Below are 20,326 nucleotides of genomic sequence, written 5' to 3'. Positions count from 1 at the left end.
GTTTCATGAGGGTTCTACATTTGGTGGATAGAGATAAACACTAAATAGCGTATCTATATTAAGCCCATGGACAAGGTCAAAAAAGGTGATTCAGTATTTGTACAGGTCAAATATGAACCCCATTAAGGGCATTATTGATAGGAGATGGAACCAACAACTCCATCAACATGTTCATGCTGTTGCGTACTACTTTAACCCAATGTTTTTTCTGTAATTCATTAAGAGCGAATGAGGAGGATATGGATGTTTTCAACGCATGTATGGTTTGGATGGTTTTTGAGGAAAACCTTAGGGACCTCATTCCTGATGAATCACAGATTTATATGGGTATGGAGAAGAGGTGGTTTTCTTCAACTCTATGCATCTGATGAATAACAACAGTGCAATCAAGTAAAAAATATGAATATGTTTAATTCTAATTTATTGTTTTCTATATGTAAAATAAAATTCTTGATTTTGGGAAAATTTGTTAAGTCCAGTCCCCAAACAGCCAAAATTTCGGGTCTATCAATTCCAATATTTTGAACTATGCTTTAAACAGCAAGTCAATTTAATAATAATGCAGTTTCTTCTATTGTTGTATACAATTCACCTGAAACCTGCAAACCTAACAAGTATTCACTTACATGTAAACAATCAATTTGGACCCATGAAACTCACATACTTCGAATTGTGCCATTGATAACATTATAGTAAAACTGGTAAGCAATAACTAAGCGACACTATATTCGTGTGATGTAATTAACGTGTACCTTCTTGTCACACAAGATATTCAGATACATGCAGTCGTAACAACACTCTTAACAGTTGTATCAGATACAATGTACATTCAGGAATGAGCAAACTTTCCTCACTACAAATCATTTGATCAGGGTGTTGTTTTAAATATTTTTAGTAGGACAAAGATAAAATTTAAGTGCACTGCTCTTTGTACGAGTGAAAAGAACTCACATACCTGTCCTCTTCCATAAATTTTAGACAAAGGTCAACAAGTATTAAAGCAAGAAATCCTAAATTTCATTAATTTAAACATAGACTAATTTAATCCTACTCCACTCTCAAAAACGACTTGGCATAATAGAAAAACACAAAAAATATGCAGAAGATAATATGAACTTGAATTATATTTAACTGTGATCATTCAGTTTATATCATTAATCACAGAGCATTCCTGTGCCCTGTACATGTAAAGTTATGTTCTTGATATGCCAAGAATTCAGCATTCTAGTGAAGTAACCTCAAGTGTATAATTTAACTAAAACCCTTTTACTAGCAACAAAATGCATGCTGACTTTGAGAAAAATAAACAGCTACATTAAACGTACCCATTGGTGACCAAATGGAAAATGACTCCATCTGCAGAAGGAATGTGTGTAGTTCAACAAATGCCTCATAAATCAGACATAATCCAAACTTTGTCATCAGGAAAGTTTTGTGCTTCTTGCTTATTTGCAAACCTTCTGCTGCTCACCAAAGGCATTCTCCTTGGATGTTATTGTCCTCTAAAAGTAAGGGATTACCATCTCAACGTATTCAATCTTGCAAATATTTGCAAGCAATAGTCCATGTGAAGACGAAAACATTTCAACTCTACAAACATAGATAAGATTTGCATAAACGTTTAAAATTGATCTGTCAATGCTCCTAAAAATTTCAAGTTTGAATTTTCAGCTTTCAACTTCAATCCCTTGTTGAAACGAACAAATTACCTCACCACATTTTACAAACTATATATTAGATGTGCACTAACTAAGATTTATGATTGGTCCAGATCCAATAATTGCATTCACCCTTTAGAAGAAAGCATCCCCAATCTGTACCGAGTCATTCCTGCAATGTGTTCTAGTATGGTCCACAAGAAGAAGTAAACAGTTTCCTCAAGAATTATGTTTCAGATCCATATAACATTAATGCTCAATAGCAATCACAATTGATGTATAGCAGAACAATTTAAGCATTGACAAATAGGTAAATGCATTTCGTTTAACAAAGTAATCTTCAAATCCTCTTTAAAATTTTAAGTTACTAGTTTAAACATTTGCACCACAGACGTCATGACCCATTTAATTATTCTCAAATATTTAGTGTGTGGTGACAGACAGATTCATCCTTGATTTATACCATGATCTTTCATCCATCCTCTATGAGTACGGTTTCCTTCTAGGTCTAATCATCCCTGGAAAACCAAAACCCCTAAATCCTTGATCAGAAAAATGTACTAGGTTTATAGCTGACTTCAGAATTTTGTTACTATGACAACAGGAAAAATCATAGAGAGCTTGGAACAGAAATCTCAAAGAACAGAACCCCCAAAAATGAGAAAATATAAAGTCTAAGTAAACCAGGAGGTAAAATGTTAATAGAAACACAATGCCACTAACACAATAACAGCCATTACCTGTACTGTATATTGCATAAAGCAACATGTGAGTATATAAACATCTGTATTAAAAACTAGTTGAACCTTTGACCTGTGTCATCTTTCTGTAAATCGTCAACAGTACTTGAACCAAAAGTCAATTTTCCATTGCTGTATTTACTAGCATACCTATATTTCGAAAAATCTATGTAAAGGACATTGAGAGATATCAATATGGAGACATATTTACGCTTTAAAACAATCCAGACAGAAGAATTCATTCACAGAAAGAGATGTCACTTTGCTGTCAGAAACCTGTGCATCCTCCAAAGATAAGCATATTTTGATGTCACAGTATGCATCAAAAGACAAAAACCTCCAAATATTTCTTGCATATCCGCCAAACTATGTCTCTCTCACTAGTAAACTTTCCCACACCGCTCAAAATAAGCCTTTTTCCTTCCCCAACAACTCTCTTTTGCCATGAATTCAGAGAATTAAATGTTTCAACAAATTTCTTCAATTGCTGTTCAGATCCAGAAATGACAAGATGCTCCAATTTGATATTTTATCCTGCATTAATAATTTATCTCTCTCAAAGCAACTAAGATGACGATATATATAAGTTGTCAATTTTGGTACAGGTGTGGGTACAGGTACTGGAACTTGGTGTGGTGAGCAGTACAGTAAAAGAAAAACTTGGGTATGGTACGAGAATATATATATATATATATATATATTTAATAGATTCAATTTATTTTAATATGGCACACCCATTTTGGGGTTGATGCAGAGTCTGTTTTTTTTTTTTAATTTATTATATGGGAGCTGCCCCATTAGGCAGTGCTTAACAATAGATAGATAAAATAAAATAAAATGGTAAACATATATTTAAATAATTATAGATAAATATTAAATAAGTATAGATAAATAGTAAATATAAATATAACATAATATATAATTAATATATATAATATTTTTTATATATAACATTAAATAAATCACAGATTTAAGACTATTGAAACATCTGCCCCAATCTTTAGAAACCAATGCTTGAATAATCGTGGAGAAAAAGTGCATGTATATCAGTAGATCGTGGACATGCCTCTGTCCACCGAAACCACCTCCAATCATGTGGAATATACCCTGCATGATTTGGTCATTGCCACATAGGAAGAGATGTCTACATTGCTCATCTTTGGTCACCTCCACACAAGAACATTCAACTCCAAAAACCAGCACCATCCTTCTCAGTCCACTTATTCTGCTACACTCACCCACAATTCCCATTCTCAGCCTGTTATTTATTAACTTTTCTGTGAACCCCGAGATAATATTCCATATATGAATCATCATTCTGATCTTCCATATCTCTGCCATCCCTCTTATCCTGTCAATAGACTTCTCCTTTCAGACTTTCATTGATTTTTATTGATTTGAATCTCCATGTATCATTCATTTTATATATTGTTTGGTTTCTCAATCCCATAAATCTTCCATATAGTATGCCTGGCACTATAGAGAGGAGAAGAGTAACCCAGTCTCCCCCATACTTTCCAAAGGGTCAGCTCCTAATGTGATCCGGGAGTAAGATCTTATGTACACAGAATCCAACTTGACAATATCTTATGTCCATACGACAATTATGATCGCCTTTGTTCTTTTCAATGTCCCGCAGATCAATTTAAGGGATATGGGGCCATATTACTCCAACTGAGATCAATTCACATTATCGAGTGTAAGAATCATTTTGACATTAGAGCCCATCCCATTCAATCAGTCAGTCATTTTGACATTAGAGTGCATCCTATTCAATCATTTAGTCTTTTTGATACACGAGGTTGGTGTCATTAACCCCGCCTCACATTCTTTGACTATTTTTCATCTTCAATTATTTCCAAAAGCCCCTCCCAATCCGTTAAGTTTTTAGTTATTACTCCGAAAATCAATCTATTCTTGATAAACTACATGATTTGCTAGCCGGTCAGCAAATATATTTGCTTCCCTATATACATGTGATAGAGAGTATTCCTTCAATTCATTCAAAAGCTCTCCAATCTTCTGTAACCAGCCTTTGAGATTCCAATTATGAATTTCCTTTTTTATTGCTGCTTGTATACATAACTGTGAATCACCCTCAATGTCAATGTTGCCAATACCTTTTGCTCTGCATAGTTGTAGACCCATCGTGATTGCCTCCATCTCCACTTCGTTGTTAGTATCAGAACCAATCTTCCTTGATATTGCCCATACACAGTCTCCATTATGGTCTCTTATTATACACCCCGTCCCAGCTTGACCAGGGTTGCCTTTGGCAGCCCCATCAAAATTCAACTTATATTTTCCATGTTCAAGATGGTTATATCTAACTTCCCTTTTGCTCTGCTTCTTGTCTTCTATAGTGCCTATTGGCGTTTTGAAATCTGGCCACTTCTTTTGCAGTTCCTCATCACCAGTTGTGAAAACTGTGTCTGACCTCAAAAAATTATTTGGCATTTGCAATCTTCATTCTTCTTGTGATTTCCTCCACCTCCACAAAAGAGTCGTTTAAGACACACTTGTTCCTCTCCTTCCATATGTGCCAAGCAACCATAGAAGGGGCATCAATCCAAACACACAACCAAAATGCATTTCCTTTCCTTGAAGGCCCAACTCTTGATAAAGTCTAAAAAGTCTTCTTGCCTCAGGCCACACCATCATAGCTCAAACAAAATCCATTCCCAACATTGAGTAGAAAAGGGGCAGTTCAGTAACACATGGTCCAGCATCTCACAATCCTGTCGACAAAGGGAGCATATGCTTGGTCCTAAATCCCGATTGTTTTTAATCTTTACACAGTTAATATCCTTTTACATAATGCAACCCATAGGAATATGCCAACTTTAGGGAGAACCACATAATGCAAATAGAATCAAGCTGACCAAGATGAATCTGCATTCATGACATTTTTTATCTCATATCCTAATTTGACAGAATACTCACCAGTCTTGGACCCACACCAAACAATCTCATCCTCCCTATCATTGATTGTTACCTTTCTTTGTCCAAGTGTAGAATTTAATTCACCTTTGAGCTTCTCCGATATCGAAAATTACACAAAGTCAATCTAGGAATGATGTTCCCCCAAACACACTGAGCTTTTTACTAGATAGTCTTTAACCTTCGAGTCTTGTATCTCCTTGATATTCCCAATATAATTCCCTGCTTCATCTAATTTTGCTAATGGAGGCATTCCGCTCCACGAGTCCTCCCAAAATGCAACATTTCTTCCATTATTTATCTTCCATGTTAAGTGGTTTGTTATTAATCTTATACTCTCCCATAAGAACCGCCAGATAACCAAGCCCCCCAATGAGTTCCCAATCATTAATATTCTTTTGAAGTCCTAGCAATCTAAGTATTTTGCTTGCAATATCTTGCACCATAACTTGTCTGGCTCGTAATAAATTTTCCATGTCAACTTGACACTTAGTGCCAAGTTTTGATCCTTCATTCTTTGTAGTCCAGCTCCACCTGATTGCTTCCTTAAGCATGTCTTTTCCCAAGGAATGAATGGGGTACATTTATCTTCTTTGGCACCATCCCAATTCTTCTTCAGGCAACTCTCCAGATTAGCTTCACTTTTAAGTTATTGAAAAGCACGACATTACATAGATGGGGACAGCGACAAGAACCAATTTGATCATTGTGATTCTGCCAATCAACGATTAAACTTTATTTCTGCAATTATTTACAGTTTATTCCCAGTGAATGGACTTAAATATATCAGAAATTAAAGGTGCTCCAAGGTGTTTGGTAGGAAGGCTTGTGATCTGAAAACCCAGGAGAGAGACAAATTTTCTCTGCAATGGTGTTTTTGTGTTGAAGAATATTATAGTGAATTTCTCTTTGTTCATCAACTGTTCGGACACGCTAGTATATTCCTCTAGCATGCTCTTTATCACAGCAACTTCCTTCAAATTTGCCTCTCCAAATAACACAATATCATCCACAAATTGTGTGCCATAGGATCTAGCTCCTCTGCAACTTTGATACCCTAATGATTCGGCCATAATGACGAATAAGAAAGGAGACAATGGATCCCCTTGTCTCAAACCATTTGTTGCATCAAAGAATCCACAAAAGGAACCATTCACTATTCTAGAGTACTTAATGGTAGACATGAAATAGAGCCCCATTTCTAACCAATTATTCTTTTAACCAAACCACATCATAAAAAATTCTAGTTCACTTTGTCATACACCTTACGTTTAATTTGATTAACATCCCCTTATTTTCCAGTTACCATTGAGTGCACCACTTCAATAGAAACAATAATACTACCAATGATTTCCCTACCAAGAATAAATCCATTCTACTCCTTTGATATTACCTTAATTGATATCTTATATAATCGGTTGGCAAGCACTTTCAAGACAATCTTGTATATCGTGTTACATAACAAGATTAGTTTGTATTAGTCAGGATATCCTCTTTCTTTGGAATGAGTGTGATCGCAATGGTGTTTATATTTTTCACAAACATGTGCTTCACCGAAAAATCTTTCACTATATTTCACATGTCTTTACTAGTGAAGTGCCAACATTTGTGATCGAATGAAGTTGGGAACCCATACAGACCAGGAGATTTGTCCAAACGAAGTTGGAATGTACCCATTTCGACCTCCTCATGTGATACCTGAAAAATAAATTGAATGAAAGATTCAACATTCGGATAATCTATTCAACAATATGCAAGCATATAAAAAGAGATTACAAGCACAACGTTCTAAATTAAGAACACGTCGTTTAAAGTGAACTACTAAAAAGATAAACGCTAAATAAAGTTTAAAAGCTAATTAACTAAAAAGAAAAAGCTAAATGCTAAATAAAGCTTAAAAGCTAATTAACTAAAAAGCTAAATGACCATTAAACAAGGAACTAAATATAGGTGACTAAAATATAATTAAATATTCTAATACCGTCCCTTAATGGTCATTCTATCTACTAACTACCCTACAGAAGACACTATAGATCTTTTGATCATAAATGAAAATAACACTCTACAACAATGGAGACCCTCCCTGGATCTGAAAAGTGTTAATGACCAAGAATAACCAGAATCCATCCAACCTGACATTGGGTAACCAAACTGAAACTTAAAACCATGATTTCGAGGAAATCGGCAAACCCTCCAAAATTGAAGATACAAATCATCATTTTTGTGGAAAAAATGGTAAAAAACCCTAAATCGATTTTTGAGGAAAAATTGAACAAAACCCTAAAACTTCGCATGGCAAGACCCAAAACATCACGTTATAAGACACCAAACATAAGACGGTAAAACATCAGATATCGCGCGGGAAAACACCAGACAACATCACGTGGTATAATACCAGACATCACATGGTAAAACCTTGATTTTTGAGGAAAAAATCAAGCAAAACCCTCCCATGATTTTTTATGGTGAAAAATTAGAAAACCCACACATGCTTTGCAGATGACAGATAATAATTTTTAAGGAAAAAAATTCTAAACCCTACGAACAATTTTTGAGGAAAAAAACGTGAAAACCCTGGGACTTGTAGGACAAGGTCTGGCCTAAATCAATCTGATCAAGGCAACGATATTCAGATATCGTGAACATGCACTGTTTCCAGATGTTGTGGCAGTTGTTGAACTTTTGTCTGTGTTCCAACATGATGTTGGTCAAAGATGCCATCACGAAAATGGAGGTTGAACGAGGTCAACCTAGTGAAAGCATGAGACAGAAGAATCTGATTCAAAAATCAGAATAGAAGTAGCTGCACAAAAAATCTGAAACCCTAGAGGAGAATTTTGGCACGAATTCCAAGGCGCGAATTTCAAGGTTTGGAAGAAACCCAGAAATTAAAAAATTTCTATAAACTTAAAATAGCATAAACGGTGCCCAAAAAACACCAAAAATCCTGACGTCCACAGAATTAGCAAAAATTGCAGACTTTTTAAATTCCAAGGCAAATACACTAGCACAAAATTTGAGGCACGGAAAACAAGGCACCCAAAAAAATATGAGACCAACCCAAAAAAGCTCTCAAAAAACCCACAAAGAATCTGAAATCAAAATGCAAATCCAACGGCTCAAAAATTGAGGCACGAAAAACGATGCACCTTGAAAAATTTTACGACGACCTAGTTGAGGTCTCGAAAAACCCACCAAGAATCTGCAATCAGAATAAAATTTCAACTTGAACTGAAGGGTTAAAACCCTAATCGAAAATTGCAAAAACCCTAGAAAATATTTCAATCTGCAAAAAAAAAACCTCCATTTTGCAGGCTCGAAAAATCTCCAAAACCCTAAAAAAAACATGAACTGCTGCCCAATACAAAGAAATTCGCCCACGAACCAAAAACCCTTGAAACCCTCAAAAAGCCTTCAAAAAAGCAAAATCGTTTTTTATTAAAAAAAACAATTAAAAAAATCTGGCTCCAGAAAGAAGGCCATGAATATTTATTAAAAAATTCACCAAACTTTAAAGAATCCCATCGACCTGCTCTAATACCATGAAAAATAAATTGAATGAAAGATTCAATAATCGGATAATCTATTCAACAATATGCAAGCGTATATAAAGAGATTACAAGGACGACATTCTAAATTAAGAACAAGTCATTTAAAGTGAACTACTAAAAAGCTAAACACTAAATAGAGCTTAAAAAGCTAATTAACTAAAAAGAAAAAGCTAAATGCTAAATAAAGCTTAAAAGTTAAATGACCATTAAACAAGGAACTAAATATAGGTGACTAAAATATAATTAAATATTCTAATAATACCTTCATTTAACATCCTATCATCATCCTTGATTACGCATTTGGGGATATGATCTAGAAAAGACTCAACATTCCTTGGTAGATCACATTCGTTACCCCCCAATAATTTGCTTAAGTATTCAGCAGCTTCTTGTGCAATTTCACCATTTCTTTGAAGGTTTGTCACATCCTCCTTCATTGTACCCTCGATTCCATTCTTGCTTTTGAGATCATTAGAAGAGGCGTGAATTTTTTTTGTTTCGAGTCTCTATCTTTTAGCCAAACCTTGTGTGCCTTATCTCTCCAGTAAATTTCCTCCCAAGCTTGCAACACTCCATGCATTAAATGAAATTAACGAAGGTATTGTATCTAATTTACTAGCCAGAACTTTTGATTAGGAGAAGCAAGGGAAGAAGGGGATCGTGTGCTCCACCTGGTCGAAGTTCAAGTTGGGTATGGAAAAGGATAACATATTTGCTCTGATCCAACTCATCGAAGTGAATCCAAATCTGTTTTCTCAGGCAAAAGCCAACAGGGTGATAGATCTTGGTGTCGAGATCATTTTCTTTTGAAATTACTATCCATAATGTAATCCTATTTTGCAAATTAATAAAGGGAACTACCCCCTTTCAATAGTGGGTAGGGGGTCGGGCAGCCAAGTTGTAGATAGAAAGGGAGGGACCTTTGGATCGAGAATCTGTATGCACGGTGAAAAGGTTGAGCCCGCCTGCTTGGGTGGGTGGATATAATTTTGGGGGTCTAAAGTTCCCGCCCTCCAGTAATCCACGATCTGACAAATGCTTACTTCCACAGCGCAGGGGCGGATGGGAGGATACTATATGTGAAGGTGTGGCGTATGAGATCCCATTGTCGGTTTACAGTTACACAAGTTAAATCTTGTTTATTTACATTTTATTGCGTAGACTATTAGTTCCTGCTTCATAATTCATACTATCTGATTGGTATCAGCTGTAGTCAAAGGTAAAGGTTGTGCATATCACACTGTCAATCCAGATGCCATTTTGAATCCCATTGCATGATCACAGAAAAGCAGATTTTCCTCAATTTAAATTTTTTTGTTCAAGCTTTGCACCACTGGACTTCGATCTCAATGCTTACATAACCTTTACCTCTACCATTGAATACTGTTGATACAAATTTAGAGTGTATGAAAAATGGAACAAGAAATTTCTGTATATACTGGTATCTTATTAATTGTACTCAACACCATGCATGCAGCTTACATTAATTGTTTTGCATTGATCTGTGTTTGAAACTGTTTAACTCCTTTCTAGAATTAGCTGTTGCTACTCTTCCTAAATTGGCAACACTTAGTGTTTTGACATATACTCCTAAGACAAATGCCTCCCAGATTTGTATGCACATTCACCCTCAATGGGTAGGCAAATTTTTAAGTACCAATCTGGCCAAAAGCTCATACTACAGAATACAGGAAATCTCAAAAAAAGTTTTTAAGTCCAATTTGGTATAATACAAGTATACAGAGATAACATAAGAAATAGTGCTAGCTCATGCACCACAAATATTGAAGAAACTGAAGACAACAAATCAAAGCAACATTTATACAAATAAAAAGAGTAGAAAAAATAAGATTTTCAACACCATGCATGCAGCTTTTGTGGTTATATTTATTTGCATCATTTTAAATCCTCTTCCTACCTTGGCAACAGAAAAAGTTTTTCCACACACAACTACATTTTGCTTCCCAAAACATAAGTACACTCCCTCTCAAACAGGCTGCAAAGTCATACCATCTGCCTACTGTAAAATCGACAAAAAAAAACCGAACATGGTAAAGAAAAGTAAACAGAGATAATAAAAGAAAAAGTATTAAACCTATTTAATAATATATAAACAATATAAATAAAATATGTTTAATGTTCTTCTAAGCCTTTAAATATATAAATTAAAATTATTAATATTTATATATTTCTTTAATTCCCATAAATGTATCAGCATCTTTGAAATTGTGGAGCACGCATGCCTGATACCATATCCACACCCAATACCATATCAGTTCCCATCTAACTGACATGATACAAGGAATTTGCATGATCTTCACAGATTTATTCCACTTGGGAATTATTATGGAAATGCAACAGGGCAAAGTCATTATGAATAGCCATTGAATCAACTATCAACAAGATATGTCAAGGTAACAACTGTTACAAGCATGAACTTGCATGGCTGTCATTGATGTCAAACCTGGTTATCCAGATGGATATTGGTCTGCATATGCTTTGTCAAACCTTGGCTATCTAGATAGAATTTGCTCTAGATACTCTTTTAGACTTTTGGTGTTGGTTGTGTCATCCTATATTCAGGGTGGTCTGGAGTGTTTTTGGTGCCCTCCAAATATGTTGTTAATTGCATTGTTGTTTAGTGGATCATGTTCTTTTGGTCCAAATATATGCTGGAAGATGTGTTGAGGTGATTTTTGAAGTCTCACTTTGGTTTGTGGAGATCCGCATGGAGTATTTTGCATCGGAAGTGATTATATGGCCAACTAGTTGATCATATCTACAAGTTATATTATGTAACGTCTTTTGGAGTATGTGCTGGCGTGTGCAGATTGTCGGATTGTTCATGGGATGATGTATTATGATATGTTTGGTCTGGGTGGCTTATTTTGTGTAATGTTGCTTACTCTGTTTTGGCTGACCCCTGATTAAAATTTCAATGGTGTATCTCATATATAGGGTTTGGAAGGATGAATTGAGTATGGATGAGAAGTGAATTGTGTGATAAGTGTATGCGAATGATTTGCAGACAGATTTGATTTTGTGGTGATGCGGATGTCAGTTTGAGAAGAGCTTTGAAGCTGATATATTCTGCTAAACAAATTGTTGTGACAGTGGAGATTATCAAACATGTTTACCATGTTATTGGTTGTTTGATTATTGTTCAAGGGCAATTTCATAATCAGGAGAATCCTTCTCATTTTCAATTCAGCTATTTCATTCAACAGTGAATCCTTCGGCAACAATTTATATATTGTCCTGAAGAAGCGTTCTTCAGCTGCACAAGTCCTTTTGTATATTGCCTAAGCTAATGCACCTTAATTCTGCAAGTCCTTTAAGTGTTGGTGCTCCTTGGCTACAAGCCTAAAATGTTGTAAACATTGTTATGCATATTGTGAGTTTGATTCTCACTGTGGATTTTTCTCTGTTTGGGTTTTCCACATATATTTGGTGTTGATGTGTTTATGTGTTTTTGTTTGATGTGTTGATGGTTATAGTGCTAATATTGAATAAGATACTTAATAACTGTTTTTGAATTTCTGAATTGATTCCCCCAAACTCCTACAAAGGGCAAAGAGATAAAGAAGGCCAAAATTGATGCTGTGGTCAGAACTGACACGTTTGATAATTATTCTATAGCTACGTTATGAAATTGAGGTTAATGAATCTGATTGTGCAAAGGAAACAATTCTCACTCAAAATGTGCACTGAATAGTTTTCATTAAAAAACTTGCAATCAAGTAATTTGGAACTCTTTCATTTATGAGAAACTACATGTGATGGTGCACAGAGACAATCACTGCAAGTATCACATCTGGCCCAAAGATAATCTATTGAGATCACAAGTTGCTCAATCATGCAATTAACGAAAGCTATTAAAAACCAAGTGCACACAGACAATCACTACAAGTACTGCATCTTACCCAAAGACGATCCGTTCATGTCACAAATTGCTCAACCATGCTGTGAACACAAGCAATTAAAACTTAAAAAAGTCAAAGACATAAATTCTTTTGCAAATTTCCAAGTTCTAAACAAGCACAAAAATTACAACATAAGTAGGATTGCAGATTACTCCAGATTAATGATAAATTCAATCTGGTAAGACCTGTAATTTACAGATTAATCAGAAATTGGTACTACGCATCAAATGACTTTGTCTAGATTTCAACATGAGAATGATGCTTCCTATTTGATAGTGCATAGAGATTCTAATATGAATAATCTTGTACTGTGTTTGAAACTGCCACATACAAACTAATTGTAAACATGCATTACAATAGTTTGATCTCCAAAAGGCCTCCAGAAAATATTGTCCAGTGTCTGTTCAATTTTTGAATAAATTGGGCTTCTGACAATTGTTCAACTTTATTAAGACCTTTGGTCTTCGGACATGTAGTATCGCAGTTAAAACACTTCGTTGGTGAAGCGGCCACCAAGGTTCAAACCCCTGCTGGGCCATTGTGCACGCAGGCCTTGTGTCTTCGCTGGGCCGTTGTGCTCGTGGGTTTGAACAAGTGAAGTGTGGGGATGAGGTGTGGCCTCACCGGTTCATAGCTCCAGGTCAAAAGTGTTTCACGTGGAGCTGGAGGGCGTGTCATGCCAGCATCGCCAATCACGTTAAAAAGTTTACCAGGCAATGGAAAAAAAAAAAAAAAAACTTTATTAAGACCTTCAATTATATCATCAAATTTCCCAATCTTCTATTATTACTCACAAAGACTCCATATTTGATGATGAAGTCAATCTTTCAAAATTATATGCATTGGGAACATTCTACCCATTTACAGATGAGTAGGTTGTAGATAGGAGTGGTTCAAAGTTCAATCATCAACAGTGCATGATATAAATTTCAAAATTGTACTGTAGCTACCAAAGTTGCATGGACACGGATACGGTATCCGATACGGATACGGCTATTTTTTAAGACCCCCAATATGGATACGGCTGGACACGTCATTTATAAAAAACACATACACATATATTTAACACAATTTTCTAAGTTATTCGAGGAGATTTTCATTACTTCAAAAGCAATATAGACACATAATTTCTACATAAATAATGATAAGTTGATTTAACCTTTTACAATATGCAAAAATAGAAGAGTTGCATTGGAAGATAACCCAAAAAATGGGTCACTGAAATAGAAAAACATTTCATTTGTCTTTCTCATTTGGTGTAGGTTTTGTTAATACCATTTTTTTTTTAAAATACATTAATGAAGTTTTTTAAAATTAAATTTAGGAAGATTTACGTCAGTTTTTTAAAAAAATCAGATCACATTAGTATTTAGCATGGTTGGAAATCTAGGATTTTTGGGCATGCGTGGGTACAATATTCGACGTGTATCTGGGCTGTATTGGATACATATCCGTTTCAGAAACGAGAATGGATACGGGGAAACGTGCTCCCGAGAAGGGACAAAAGAGTTTCTGGCAACTCTGGTAGCTACAACAACAGAATGCTCTTTCCAATTACAATTATTGGATAAATTTTCTGTGTACATATATTACAAACTCCTGAAAACAAAGCTCATCATATCAAGAGGTTTTGGGTTTGGAAGACAAAAGAAGAGCTTGAAACACTGGTGACTGAAATCCAAAAAATACAGAAAAGTTGACCCAAAAACCCAGCTTCAGAGAATAAAGTTCAAATGAAGCTAGTTCAAGAAAAACCGTACAGAATTTAAACAACTAATAATTTTATCATTACAACACTCAAATAGAGATTTATAATGGATTTACTTTATATATCCCACCTTCACATCTTCGTGTGAATTTGACACCTAAAACCTAATTCTATACAATTTATCTAGTACCATCTAAATTTTAATCATATTGAATGTCAACATATTACTTGATGATTTTGAGATAACAAATAAACCTAAGTTTAATACCTGATCCAAAACCATCTCAAATATTGGATCAATAACATGTTGGAACCTTACCAATCAAAAAAAATAACATGTTGGAACCTTAATATTGAAAAATTATAAAAATGTGCCTGTATTGGAGACAGCAAATTACCACTGAGGTTATCACTTCCAGATATTGTGGAGAAAATGTCAAGTAGCCAAAATTATGCATAGTGTGGTCACTGGTGAACTATTGTTCTAAAAGGTACCACTAACACTTTACATAGTAAAAGTTCTTATTGGCTTAACTGCAACCCCCCATTCAAGGCTGCCCAAGAGCAATCATGTTGACTTTATCATAACTAGGTGGCCTAGCATGCACCTTAGCTCCCCTCTTGCTATTATTCTTTTCTGCCATTTTACATTTTCCCATCGATAACCATGTGGACTACATTTGAAATTGGCCATATGACCTACGTTAATATTTAGCAGGCTGAAATTGGCCATATGACCTACTTTAATATTTAGCAGGCTGACTATTTCAAGCATGTGAGCAATATAATCCATAACTTAAGCCTTAAGCTAGAATAAAGGAAGACAAGTGGAGCATATCTGCATCTCAGGCACATTCAGCTGCTTGGTGTTTCCATCCTTCTAAGCTTCACCTGCAGCCATCAAACCTTTTTTTCAGAGATCTCTGTGCCAATACATCCCCAGGGAGGTAACCCTTTGCCCTTGTTCATTTTTTATTTAATTATTTTATTACATACTAATGCACATCACAAGGTCATGATCAAGCCCACTGCCATTTTGTCTCATTTGATTTGTCCTATCTGAGAGGGTTAGCCTCTCTCCTTATGATGTTTGGAAACTTTGAATAAGATGCCGAGCCCATTTTTCAAGTATATGCATTAGGTTCAAGGGATTGATAGACTGACTCACTTCTGTTAAGAGTTGCATTGGTGGTCCATAAATTACCCATCCCCTTGAAGTACATATCTATTATTCAATCATCTGCCAGCTGTCCTTTTGTCCTCCTCTTAGTGCAAGTAGGCTCCTGGGTGTAAAATTGTATGACTTGGAGACTAAAATCAGACCTTTCCCTTTATTATACATCATTAGGACATTATTATAGCATCACATTGCCAGTTTTTCAGTCATTTTGCACAGAGAACGAATATTGACAAGTTGTTGCATAAGCATCATCATATATTTCAACTACAGCTGAAATTGTCTAAAAACAGACCAAAACAATTATCAGCACTAATCAACTAGTCAACCTCTTCAGCATTCTGTCAAAACCTTACAGGCACATTTAACCCTTTTTCCTTGAGGTGATAAAGCACAAGTCTCATTAATTATTGTCATTTACAAATTACAAATTTTAACACTTACATATAATTGTTGCACATTAAAAATGTTGCCATTTACACAATTTCATTATGGCCTCCTGCAATTTTGGATTTAAACCTATACCAACTTTACAATTCACATTTTGTTCCCATTAGATTTTATTTCAGAAAGACATCCAAGCCACAAAAGTTTGAATGACAAAATAAAAAGCACATTTTTCTACTCTCAAATAATAAAATGACATGCAATGAAAGGCAAATTGCACATACAATCAGATTTTACAAAAGATTCGCATACATTCATTGTCAGCCAGGCAAAATGAGGTATGTACTTTCATTTTTGCTTCCATTATTTCCTTCACTTTCACATAACTTATTGGCATATTTTTTCACTTGAGGTGTTATGTATAAAAAATATAAATTTAATTGATAATGTGGAGAAGGGGTTGTTGACACATTGCAGCTCCCAGTTTTCAGCACATCGCAGGATAGTGGTGGACTGAAAAGGAACATGACACCCTTAAACTTATTCTTTAACAGGTGTCTTAGAGTGCCGTAAGTCCCAATCAGCTTGCTTTCACATGTATTTATAGAGTTTCTCACTTACCATTCCCAATTGAAACACTACATTTCTTCCTCTCGGGCCTGCATTCAAAGAAGGTTTGTCTATGTACAACTAGGGAACTCCAAGTCCAAAGGAAACTCACCAAAGGAATATTGTTTGATAAGACAAGACATGAACCCAAAGAAAATTTAATTGAGCAATAGGATCATCTAGGTCGAAGTGACATATCAACACAAACACAAGTCTGCCTGGTTAAGACTCTTTTTCCCTTATCCACTTCATTTCAATTATTAATTAATTCCATTACTGCATAGTAATGCCTTGCACATCAGCCACAACCCTCCTAGAATGTACTCCCGCTCTACCCCTTCTAAATTCTATCAATAATTGTATTAATTGCTACTTAGTTGAAAATAAGGTCAATTTGGACAGTTATTCTCCTTGCATATATACACACTTACCACACAGGCCCATTTTGAAGCACGTACACCAGGAAGAGAGACTGCCGAAGAATAAACCATAATTCCCTTCAAATGCTATAAATATCAACAGAAGTGACAGACAAATGCTATCTCAAACAACAGATTTGAGCTGTGGATATGAAAATTCAAATTTTGGATTCTGCATTCAAAATCTCAAAACAAGGTGACTACTGAAACTTGTTTGTTATGTATTATAAGGTATTCAAATATATTAATCCAATTTTGCACATTTGCAATTACAAGACATTGAGGTAAACATCCACAATTTATAGACAATTCACGTGTGTGTATGTAACCTTTCTTGCATTCACTCCATCAATTACACCTGCATCCTACATTGTCATGCAAACGTGTGAGCTAGTTGTAGAGACAAACAGCGGAATGAAGAATTTACCTGTATAAATTGCATCTCCCTCCAACTGATAAAAGATATAGGCCAATCAAATTAGGCTTTGCAGATGTGCAAATTATGTGTTAACCAATCAGACAATGTAACCAGAGTCCACACAATGGCAAGAACCAAAATTTAAATCAATGTGTGTTTAGTTCAGAAACATTCATGCTGGATCATTTTTATAAGTTTTTTCTCATCCTAACTCTAGCAAACCCTGAAATCCAAGAACCTTGCACGCTTCCATTCCCACATCCAAGGATGCTCACGTATCATTCTTCTACTTCTTTTAGTACAGATTGGAAGTCATTAAAATACCATAAGTTTGGTCCAACATTAACTCAATAAATAAAGGCTAAGGATAATATTTCAGTGCAATAAATAGAAAAAGGAGAAATAAGCATTTATTGATAATTCTTAGCAAATTCTAGTAATGTAAAATGAAAATGAACTTCTTGATGTACTCAAGGTAGATATAATAAAGGCTTTAATGTGGGGAAAACGAAAAAAACACCATTTAGTTCATCACTTCTTTAGTATCATAGGCTCACCAGACAAAGCAGTGTTTAAACAAGATATATACTCTCATTTTTTTGTTTTTTACTTTAACTGAGATAAAGTAAATGTATAGACCAGAAAGAGTTTTTAACAAGCAAACAACAACAGTAGCATGGCAACCAAAAAGTCACAAGGATAACATAAAAAAACTACTCTATACAAGATAGTTATCATAGTTTTCCCAGAAATAATAGCATATAGGAAGCCCAGAAACATTAGATTAAGCTAGTCAACTTAGGATAAATTCCAGCAGTACTAATGATTATATCATGCTTAGCTACTTACTGTATTTTGTGTTGCATTGTTGCAAACTCTCAAACCCACAAGACTCCATCATGAAACTGTACTCTGCAATCAAAACTAAAAGAAGATCAAATACCATGTAGATGTCAATTATAAGATTCAGACATCTAATGTTGCTTGTTTAACCTAAAAAATTGAAGTAAATAGTTTGCAATCTGCACTGTCTTTAGTTATTGCAGATAGTGTGATTAGAAATGTCAACCTATCATTTAATACTCAATGCAGCCATCAGCCACAGACAGTGCACAAAAGGTTTCAAGGAGGTAAAAATAAAATATATAATTATTGTGAAATCATAAGATACTTGTCTTATACTCTATGATATGCATGATGGTTATTTTCTGCAGTAAATGTAGTTGACCCTATTCATTTAAGATTTCGTATTCAACCTCTAATGATTTCAACTAAACCTGTTATTGGTAATGGAGAAGAGATTACATCTTCTGCATATCATACAATTGATGTTATTTTTTGCATAGCATCAGCATCAAAATTCTTCAAAAGTTATCAACCAATGTTACATACATGCACTCTTAGGTAATTAAAGATAACAGCAGTCTTATTTTCTTTCTATATAATTAAATAATGCACACACATGATCAATCAAAAAATAATAATAATGCACACATGTAGCACCTTCTTTTAAAGACAAATAAAGAATCCTACACAGTAAGTGCCTCACATGTATTTATGAAGACAAATAAATGATCCTATACAGTTATGTGCCTCACACACATGTAGCACCTTTTTGTGAACACAAATAAAGGATCCTATAAAGTTGAGTGCCTCACACAAATGTAGCACCTTTTTGTGAAGACTAATAAAGGCCTATGCAAGTAAGTGTGTCACACACATGAAGCACCTTTTTGTGAAGGCAAAAAAAGGATCGTATACTGAAGGAGCCTGGGGAATACAAATGCTCTCAATAAAATACCAATGGATCAATCAGACTAGTAGCAGGAGAATTGTGTATTCTAGTGCTAGTGTAAACCTTTTGCAGATGAATATTGGCATGTTCATTACAGTAATGTGCCTCGCGCACATGTAGCACCTTTTTGTGAATATCAATAAAGGATCATATACATTTAAGTGCCTCACACACACGTAGCACCTTTTTGTAAAGACAAATAAAGGATCCTATACACTTAAGTGCCTCACACAAATGTAGCACCTTTTTTTGAAGACAAATAAAGGCCTATGCAATTAAGTGTCACACACATGGAGCACCTTTTTGTGAAGGCCAAAAAAGGATTATATACTGATGGAGCCTGGGGAATACAAATGCTCTCAATAAAGTACCAATGGATCAATCAGACTAGCTGCAGGAGAATTGTGCATTCTAATGCTAGTGTAAACCTTTTGCAGATGAATATTGGCATTTTCATTACAACTATTTGACTTTTGAAATTGAATTCTACTGGATAACTAGTAATCTATAAATGTAAAAATTCCAAAACAATCTAAGAATCTTTAATGCAAGAACATGTAAATCCACCTATAAATTACACCATAACAAAAACGTACAAAATCGAAGATCCATCACAAGAAGAAATCTTAACAAACTTAAAACCATATCACCAGTTAGCTAAATATCGAACAGGATACCTTCTTGCAGCAGCTACCTGGCACTTAAAGCACCGAATGGATTATCATTATCTCATGAAACCTGAAAGCAACCCTGAACAAAAAATATAATTAGACTCCCCAGGACGCTTATAATATCAGACATTATATTAAAACCTATAAAAAGAAACAAAGAAAATCAACAGATTGAGCATTATTAGACTCCCCAGGATTTTTGTTGTTGCACACATCATATTAAAAACTATAAGAAGAAACAAAGAAAATCAACTACAAAATACTAATTTCCATGACAATAAGGAAAGACCCAATTAGACCTTCAACAAGGCAATTCTTCTAATTCCAAAA

At 34.9% G+C, this 20,326-nt stretch overlaps 2 protein-coding genes across 7 annotated transcripts in view; both read right to left on the bottom strand.

Annotated features, from left to right (window-relative positions):
- Window positions 1-1,097: 1,097 nt before the first annotated feature.
- Window positions 1,098-20,326, bottom strand: part of LOC131029222 (uncharacterized) — a 31,032-nt gene continuing 11,803 nt past the window's right edge. Inside the window, exons 13-15 of one of the 6 annotated variants that reach the window (XR_009371949.1) lie at window positions 20,003-20,075; window positions 18,380-18,442; window positions 1,098-7,036 (exon numbers count right to left, since the gene is read on the bottom strand). The gene's annotated coding sequence lies outside the window, so the exon portion shown is untranslated. Of the gene's footprint in view, window positions 7,037-12,875; window positions 13,475-17,166; window positions 18,443-20,002; window positions 20,076-20,326 lie in introns of those variants that run through there. The other 5 variants (XR_009371950.1, XR_009102721.2, XR_009102719.2 and 2 more) reach the window with 5 other exon arrangements.
- LOC131029183 (uncharacterized) lies at window positions 4,310-4,855 on the bottom strand. The gene has a single exon (XM_057959577.2). The coding sequence runs from the start codon at window positions 4,853-4,855 to the stop codon at window positions 4,310-4,312; it is 546 nt and encodes a 181-aa protein (XP_057815560.2).

The sequence above is a fragment of the Cryptomeria japonica genome, chromosome 3 (genome assembly GCF_030272615.1).
Source record: "Cryptomeria japonica chromosome 3, Sugi_1.0, whole genome shotgun sequence".
In the NCBI taxonomy this organism is placed as follows: domain Eukaryota; kingdom Viridiplantae; phylum Streptophyta; class Pinopsida; order Cupressales; family Cupressaceae; genus Cryptomeria; species Cryptomeria japonica.
The sequence above is the reverse complement of the archived record's forward strand: the minus strand, read 5'-3'. Positions and strand labels throughout refer to the sequence as shown.

Excerpts from the sequence above, each read along its gene's own strand:
- LOC131029183 (XM_057959577.2), bottom strand. The coding sequence starts at position 4,855 with ATGCCAAATAATTTTTTGAGGTCAGACACAGTTTTCACAACTGGTGAT.